The 9,504-nt window shown below is 33.6% G+C and overlaps 1 protein-coding gene across 1 annotated transcript; it reads right to left on the reverse strand.

Annotated features, from left to right (window-relative positions):
* Nucleotides 1-1,291: 1,291 nt before the first annotated feature.
* On the reverse strand, nt 1,292-5,963 carry LOC131035119 (mitochondrial arginine transporter BAC2). Its single transcript, XM_057966758.2, has 3 exons — nt 5,639-5,963; nt 5,056-5,529; nt 1,292-2,471 (listed from the first exon to the last, which is right to left on the reverse strand). The coding sequence occupies exons 2-3, from the start codon at nt 5,296-5,298 to the stop codon at nt 1,776-1,778; spliced, it is 939 nt and encodes a 312-aa protein (XP_057822741.1). The 5' UTR covers nt 5,299-5,529; nt 5,639-5,963; the 3' UTR covers nt 1,292-1,775.
* Nucleotides 5,964-9,504: the final 3,541 nt, after the last annotated feature.

A 9,504-nucleotide genomic window follows, 5' to 3' on the forward strand; every position in this document is an offset into this window, starting at 1 on the left:
CAATTACACAACAGAACATGGTCCACCATGATGCTCTTGTCTCTCACTTCTCTGCTGCTTCACTGTTTTATCTCACCAGTTTGTTTTCTCTCTTTCCCAATATTAAACTTTCTTTAAAGAATTACACTAAGCTGCTAACATGATGGGATAGGTTAAACGATTCATCTTCTCAAAGTTGTAAGATTGCTTATCCTTGGTTGAGTTAGGATTGATTCAAATGCCAAGAGCTCAGTGGTCCTAAATATCATTTTCCCATCATGACATATACCTGGCAGCTGTTAATGACGCAGCTTTGTCTTCTCTTCCTTTGAATCTTCATAAGAAACTTTGTGCATACAAGTTAAGCAATACTTCTCTACCTAGGAGTTGGCAAAAGAAACTGTGTCTATCCCATTTTTAACTGATGCCATTTTGTAATGAGTGAAATGGGGAATTGTCCTCTCTTTACCCACGAGTCATGCTAAAAATTGACAGGAGAAGGGACTTCTGTCCCTGCAGCAACTGTGCAGGTGCGTGTGAAATTTCCATTCTAAGAGGAACAATACAACACTGATTCCAGTAAGTAGGAGGTATGGGGAAGAAATGATTATGCTTGCAGGCCACTTTATCTTATACATTAACCACAAGTTTGAGTTATGGAGTTCACTTTCATGAATTTGGCGGGGGCAAGATTATCTTTCCAGATTTTGCATTTATACCAACTGTTCATTCAATTTATTAACAAACACTCAGTCAAATTTAAAATGGTGAATCACAGTGTGTAGAAATGGATTTCACTTGCAGTTCAGTGGTGACCCTGCACTTGCAGTATATAGTTTACAATCTTCAAAAGCCACGCTACAGTTCCTGCATTAACAATGTGTGCTACAGAGATTGAAACGAGGATCTGTAACAAGAATTCGAGACATGCTGCTTCACAATTGGCTGCAGACTTTGCATTCATTATATTCGGTGGTGTAAACCAAGAAAGCTGAGTCGTTGCTTACTTTTCAAGTGGCACCTGTCCCTTGTGAGAAATACAAGACCCCAGATGCCAGAAATGCAACAATGGAGATGAAAAATCCATATCGCTATTAAGTTATTAATGGCATTTTAAAACTGACTTTATTTCTTTCGCTGGAGCTTTTCATTTATCGTTTCCAAATAAACCACAGTAAGAGAAATTCTTAAAAGATATTTTTCAGGAATCTCCGATGTTGCAGGAACTTCCAATTTTGAAATACAAAATCAGTGGAAATTTATCAAATCAAACCTCATCAATTGCATACAAAAAATCTGTTGAGTTCAAAGAAAAACATAATTGTAGATTCATCCATTGATAGTAATAAAATAGATCAACTGTACGAATAAAGTTTCCATAAATAAAAAGACTGGAGCAACCAGATTTGAAAACATATTTATGAGTAGCAACTGAGATACTATAGATGATATATCACATCAATAGAACATTCCAAGACACATTAGAATATATTCGAGGCCTGCCCAACACTGCTCATCTGAAAGTGCACAATTAGGGCCCTTGAGATTCAAGTTATTCGGCCCGACGTAGTAGGGAGGAATGTGATGGTGCAAAATTTAACCAAGTTGCCATCATTCTTACCATTATCATAGTTATCCAAACAGCCGGTTAAAATTTGAGCACAGAATTGCAATGTCCAGCTCTGCAGTTTTCAACTTCAAAGTGAGCCCAATTCTGTGGCCAGGCAAGCAGCTAAATTGATTTTGGGAAATGACTCTTGCTAAAATATAGAATAAGTACAATTCAACTATTTTGTTTACGAGGATAGCTCAACTGCAGTGTCAAGCACTTGATCCTCTGACCGTGGATAAATCAAACGCAGTGCAGTTTCATATGCTGCAAAAATAGCTCCATTTACCACAAAAGCACGTGCTACAGCAGTTCCCAGACCTCTCCAAAGGACCTTATAGCCTTCTTCTCTCACGCTCTTTTGCAAGCAGTCAAAAATACCAGTGTACTTGGGGGATAAATTCCCTTGTGCTTGAAGTCTGGATTTAACAACATCCAATGGATAGCAAAACACCCAACTTGCCACTCCTGCACATCCTCCTGCTGCAAGCATTGTCGAAAGACTTTCTTGTGAGTTCTTTCTACAACCAGGGTGAAGCCATTCTCGACTATACTCATATGTCAAGAAGTAGACACCATGAGCTGGTGCATCTCTAAGTACAGTAATACCAAGTCCTCTGTAAAGACCTTTGATTCCTTCTCTCTGTAAAATGCCTTTTGCCACCATAATGGGACCAAAATGAATACTACTTGAGGTAGGCCTTCTACAAGTATTCACTTGCAGTTGAATCTTGATAAGTTCCACCGGTGTAAGAATTGCAGTTTGTATAGTTCCTGCTCCTATACCTGCCAATGCTACGCTTCTATAGGAGGGAGGTTCAGTCCTGTTGTTATGGTCAAAAGCTCGAGATAGAAGAGCATATGCTTGGAAAGCCACAGCATTCTGCAGTCACATGGAAAGATGATTTGTAAATAAGTACCTTGTAACACCAGTATAAATGCATACTAAACTGTTCAAAGAAACTCCAACTTTATCTGGCATTCAAGATCAAAATATGTGCAAAATCAAGCACCCAACGGTTTATGACTATAGATTGTCCTGTATTGGATATAGTGCACATACAATCTCCAGAACACCTTAACATCTTTAACTCCTTACATTCTAGAGTTACATTCTACCATTCAATCAATTCTGAGTTAAGAATTGCTAACAACATAATTTTTTTTAAAGAGGATTACAAAACTAATTAATAGACAAACATTGGGTAGCTTTCAGGCAAAAGTATGGGCCAAAAAATTGTCTTGAAAGCATTGAATGGAACTACCAAGAGCTCATTTGCCTGACCTGATCTCAATAACCCAAGAGCTTCATACACATTCTAGTCATTCGATCATGAATTAAAATCTAAATACATTAATTTTACAAAACATGGCTAGTACAGTTATGTTAAAGATGCTATCTTAAGTTTCTAAACTACCAAGTGTGTTGGCAATGGCATGTAAGGAAAAGAGTTTACAATCTTTTCTTCAAAAATGAAGCAAACCAAAACATAGAACCCACCAAGAAAATTACAGTGTAAGTGCATAGAATAGCTCTAGTTGCAAATCAATTGCAAGATGGATGCATGAATCTGGAAGAAACATCATCTTTTAGTTTAAATTTTGATCAATCCCACAACTGGATTGATCATCTTAATGAGGGTTCAAACTCATCGCTGTCAAATTCCACACATTTTACTATTAGCCATTCTCTTACTACTCAAAGAAATGTTTTAAAACCCTGCAGCATTCTGAAATGAGATCATGCAAAAGGCTCTGCATTTGTAAGTAAATAAGTTGAAAGTGAAAAAATACAGGGGCACTTGCATGTCCAAGATGGATTTACACCTGTGAATCCTGTTGCTCAGCACAAGAGGTCTCAATTGAGGTATTTTCTTTATTAGAGAAATAGAACTGCAAATTGCAAAAATGATATGCAAAATTTGGATCCTTCTTAATGTATACCCAAGAAAGGAGACAAGTCTTAATCACATGGTAACATACACACTTAACTGCTTGTGCACAATTTAAGTAGCTCATGACGAAGACTTTATATCTATTTGATTCTCTAGATGATAAGAAAATCCAATGATAACATCGTAGATCAAAAATACAGCAGAGATACAAAAGCATACAAATCAATTTAATCCATTGTGAATTCTAGCGAGAATACAGAGAAGATGAAGATACTCTTCTTTTAAGGGTGGCCTACTTTGGCATATATAGAATATTTTGAGCATTACAGTTTTTTTCAAAAAAAAGCAAAGAAAAATCTAAGAGCTTGTTCAGGAAAATATTTTGTTAACATATTTTTTCATCAGGAATATAATTATTGCATTTTTAAGATAGATGCATAAAAGCAAAGAAAAATCTAAGAGCGTGTTCAGGAAAATATTTTGTTAAGATATTTTTTCATCAGGAATATAATTATTGCATTTTTAAGATAGATGCCCTACCAAAGAAAATTGTAAAAACAAGGTGACAAGGGAATACAGTACGAAACTGCTAACAGCATTTAACCTTTCTTTTCAGGTATTCCCGTGAACCTTTTGGTTTCATCTTTGAGCACCGCCTATTAGAGAACCCCAAAACAAATGATTTGGACCTCATCCAAATTCTAAGGTTTATCTTTCCAGAAATTCTGTGTCTTTATTCCTGGAATCATTTCAAGCTTTCCAGATATTCTGTCTCTTTATCCCTAGAACAATTTTAGTTGTAAAACTATCTAAAGTATGAAATCCTACGGAGTTGCTCCCTGCTTTTCAAAGAATGCCTCAAAAAAAATCTGACATGGAAACTTGTGCAGAAGTCATGGATTAGTAATGACCCAACTGTTCTTCATATGACAAACACTGCATTTAATGCGAAATGGATAAACTACGGGATCAATTGATTGGAACATGAACCATGCCCTCACATTTTCATAGTCTAAATTTAATAAACCACAGATCTGAAACAGGACAAAACGGAGGAGTCTATAACTTTTGACTGAAATCCCAATCATGGGAATATGCTACTATAGCGAAAAGCTATTCAATGAAGGGCATTACATAGTACGTAAATTAAGGACAATATCCATCGGTGCAAAATTTAAACAATTAAATAAAAAAAACCTAGAGGGCCTCTCATACACCAAATTGGATTCTGGCTTGGCAGTGGCCTAAAAAACAACCTGTGAAACATAGATGGTAAGTACATGCCTAGCTCGCTTCCCCTTGACAAATCTGTTTTTGATTTTTGTACTGTCTTCAAAACCACTTTTTCAAATCTATCCCAGACTGTACAGTTAAAGCCCAGACAATCAACCACCATTAGATGTTACAGAACTCTTCATAAGGACAATGTCAAAGCAAAACCTAAGGTGATCCTAGTGGATGGTACATGATGATTCGGTACGCTCCGCATACAGTATATAAACTCTGAACCTCAACACCATGAAATCAGATTTTTCCTTTTATAAAGCACAAAATGAGAAAGTAGTAACTGACCTGAAAAGCAACCGTAGCCAGAGGGAGACCCATGCCCTTATAGAGAGCAGAAGGGCCTTCTTTACTGACAATATTCTGCACCAATTGCAAAGCAGAAGGCCTTGTTGAATTCATGGGTTGCTGCAAACGAATTCTGAGAGTATCAAGTGGATGCCCTGCAAGAACACCCGCCATTCCTCCAAACCCACCAGCAACAAACTCTCTTCCCCAGCTGCTTGCAAGAAACTCTGGCCAAAACTCCATCGTCACTTAAATCCCTTCTCACAAAACCAAATCGCATTACCTTTGCAAACCTCCGCTGTGCAATCCCAATCCCGAGCGCAACAGTCTCAGTCAAAGCAAGAACTCGCTAATTCCAACAACAGAATGATGAAAGATCTTATGAATCCAATAGATTCTGAATAATGCGCTCCAAAATCCGAAAAGCAAAAGTGCGTCAATGTTTGTCAGCCCCAGGTTCCCGGATGAAATCTCCTTTATGCCAACAAGGGAACAAACGATTATTCACGTTTCTTTTGCATGAAATAAAGAGTTCAGAGAACAATCAACAACAAACTGCCAGAAGAATTATTGCAACCCTAACTGTATGAATTGCAGGTGGGCTTGTGGATGCTTTAAACTGGACTGACATTCATTCATTCACCACCCTTTTCCTCGCAATGTGTGCTCAGAGCAAAGATCCAAAAGTTTGGCAGGAATCTTACGCCTAGATTACATGATAAAAATGTGGATTTAACAACGCATCTTATGGCATGAATATGTGGAAGACAACAAAACTGGGGGTTCGTGCTTTCTTCTCTTACCCGTCTTAACACAGACGTATGAAAATTAACTTTGAAGGTGGCACTGTGCCTGCACTACACTAAACTAAATTTAGAATGTCGTTTTCTCTCCAATTCTCCGCTAGTACCGTGGAACGCATGGGAGTCTTATTCTATTTTATAATGTAGATTTTACATGTGATGACAATGTAACGTCATTTTCTTTGGAGTGAAAGGTAAGAAAAGAATGAAGATTTTAGGCCATAGTTTTCAAGATATACCTATTTGATTTAAGGAAAGTTTTCAAAAGATTGAAGAATCAGATTAATTTTTGTCCGTGTTGTTATAGTGTCATAGTGAAATTGGTATAGTGTCATAGTGAAATTATGGTGTTGTATTTCTTTTTATTAAGATTCAAATTTTATTAGGGTATTATTGTTGATTGTTTATGTTGGGGATGGATAAGATTTATATCTATAATGGATGAGATTTTTGATCTAACTAATTTTGGGTGTTGTTTTTTATCTAATTAATTTTGGGTGTTGTTATTGAGTGTTTTTATATTAAAAAGCAATAAAACAAGAGTGCTCGCTTTTAGACAAAATAGCTAGAGGCAGGCTATTCTCACCCACATTAAAAGCAAAATATCAATAGTCCGATCTTTATTATCATAAAACAATCTTGACCTCATCAATTTATCATAAAATAATAAATTTAATATAAAATATTTGATATCATGAATTTTGAATATTTAAAAGATAGAAATAAAATATGACTAGTTAAAATTTGGTTTTATGGAGGGATTTTAGGATCTACTTTAGGAAAAGGAGATTTTCTAAGATTAAAACTATATGTTATAAGATAAATTGAAATCATGTCCTTACAAATAGGTTCCTAATTTCTAGCTAATGTCTATACGGTGGGGTTGAACATTTCCTTCACTAATTTATGGAAAAAAAAATTGACAAAGGTCTTAGTTTTCAACCTCATGGATGCACATCAAAACCAAGCAAATAGATTTGCTTTCCATTAATTTTCAGAATGTTTGGTTTCTAGGTACTCACCTTGAAGTTCTCAATCTCTACTTTGCATTAAAACTTGATTTTTGTGTTGAGTTTGCACACTATAAGGATAGTTGACTCCTCAATGTCAAATTCGAATGTTGTCTCGATAATTTTTGAGTAATTTTTTAAGATAATAAGCAATAATTTTATATGTTCTTGAATGTTGATGTAGTGCTAACATCATTAGGTGATTCTTTCTAGGCTTCGTAATATGTGCAAAATTCTGTTCAATTCAAATGTTTGCTAAATATCATACATGATTGCGTTTCAAGTTGACTCGTGATGGTCACTTAGAGAGAATTTGATTTTAGGAAAAATAAAGTAATTTCTACACTCACAGATCACTTATACAAATGGAGATCCAACTCAAGATAAGGAATAGATAAACTAAAATACAAGTTTAAACAATGGAGATCCAACTCAAGATAAGGAATAGATAAACTAAAATACAAGTTTAAACAATGGAGATCCAACTCAAGATAAGGATTAGATAAAACTAAAATACAAGTTTAAACAATAAGAATGAGTGGAAGTGGAAACAATGTTAAGATAATGTTATTTTGCCACTTTTCACACAAAAGTCTTAATCTTTTACACTAATTATTGTATTGGAAACAAACAAATCAAAGTGAGTCCAATACAAAAGACAAAAAAACATGGTTTGTAATTTCACCATCCAACATCTAAAAGATAGATAATATATACCTAGAAATAAAAGTTCTTTGGCATCAACCAATCCATCACCCAAATATATAATAATTCCAATTCAAAATCCATTCATATCTTATTCTCATCTAATAATACATCTACTCTAATGAAAAAAATAAAAAATTAATCTTTAAAAATCTATAAAACGTACTTAACAAATTCAAATAAAACACCTAAATAACACTATCCAATCCCATCTTTTAAATAAACACATTCAAAATACATATAATAAATTAAACTATTAAATAAAAAGTACCTGACAGTCAATTTGAACATATATTCATCGCATATAGAAAAAAATTAAAATACTCATGAATGTTAGTGTACAAATTCCCTACAAACATATTTTATATAATATAATAATAAAATAAAATAAAGTAAATTTGTAAAATCCAATGGGTTTAGTAACCATAGTGGGAGGCACGTTTTTTATCCGATATATTTAGCGGCATGCGCAACTCTACTATTCTGCCGGCTATTTTGTCGGCTCCTTCGGATTTGTCAATAAAGACATTTTTAACTGGTCCCGCCTTTACCAAACAAGACTAGTATGTTCAAAGTAAAAAAAAAACAAATGGCTTGTATTCAAAAGCTAAATATGATGTAAACTTTATTCTGTGTACGGCCGTCTTTAAGTGGTGGAGAGCCAAGATTCCTTTTCTTCAAATCTCTGCCAAAAGATTCTTTGCCATCAATGCATGCAAACGAATAGTCTTCTGTCTTTTCAAAACTATTGTGGCCATCAGGCCTGGAATTTGACAGGCAAAATGGCCGTTTTTTCACTTTTGAATCGTATTTGACAACTTAAAAAATTAGTAGAACGTATGCATTGACATGCTATTTTTTTCTAAAACCGTATAAATGACACTTCAAATTATAAATAAACCGTAAAATAATATAATGGGTAATATATATATTGGTTTAGAATGTTTATTATAAAAATATAAATTTATTTAGAATATTTTGAAATGGAAGGATTTAGAATATGGAAGGATGTAGTTGTTTCTAATTCTATAATATTTTAATATGATTTTTTAGAATAGTTCTATTTTTTCATATGAATTTAGAAACTTGTCATAATTGAAATGATAGAATATAATTTTTAAAATATTTTAATATGAATTTTTACAATATATTCTATTTTTTATATATGAATTTAGAAACTTAGTCAATTTAATTTTTTAAATATATTTAATAAGATTGTTATGGAAACTTGTCATAATATATAATTTTAAAATTTAAATGTTTATTATTACTAAATTAGTAATTATTAATTGATTATCATTTAATGTTAATATATAATATATATTGGTGTATTAATTTAGAAACTTATTTAGTAAATTTAAGATTTTTGCATATATTAATAATTTATCATTATTTTCTCATTAAGATAATGATTTTCATTTCTTCCCAAGAAAGATGTGCATTGATTTTCATTGCTTCAATCTTCTACTCTTATATTTTTGACAGTTAATATTTTTCTTAAAACGCCAAATGAAAGGCATTGAAATGACTAAACCATCATAACAAATTCACATGACAGGCAGGGGTGACCGTCAAATTCCAAGCCTGGTGGACATGCATTCTCCTTCAATCTAATTTGGCTTCTTATTTTATAACTTAAATAATAGTTTTTTAAATATATTTGTTCAATTTGTAATGATGGAATTATATTTTATTTTGGTAATTAGAAAATCACAAGTGTCTAGTATCTAGAGGCATGATTGTGTGGAAGCTATCTAATAATAGGACAAGTTTTTTTATAATTTCTAGGGAGTAGTTAAAATTGTTGTGGATAAGACAAGAAGTGAAGTTGGACAGATGGCCAACCATACACTTCAGGCCACAATCACACGAGTCAAGCTAACTCTTGGGGTTTGTGATGGTGGAAATTGCATATTTTACACTTTTCTATT

Source organism: Cryptomeria japonica, chromosome 6 (assembly GCF_030272615.1).
Source record: "Cryptomeria japonica chromosome 6, Sugi_1.0, whole genome shotgun sequence".
In the NCBI taxonomy this organism is placed as follows: domain Eukaryota; kingdom Viridiplantae; phylum Streptophyta; class Pinopsida; order Cupressales; family Cupressaceae; genus Cryptomeria; species Cryptomeria japonica.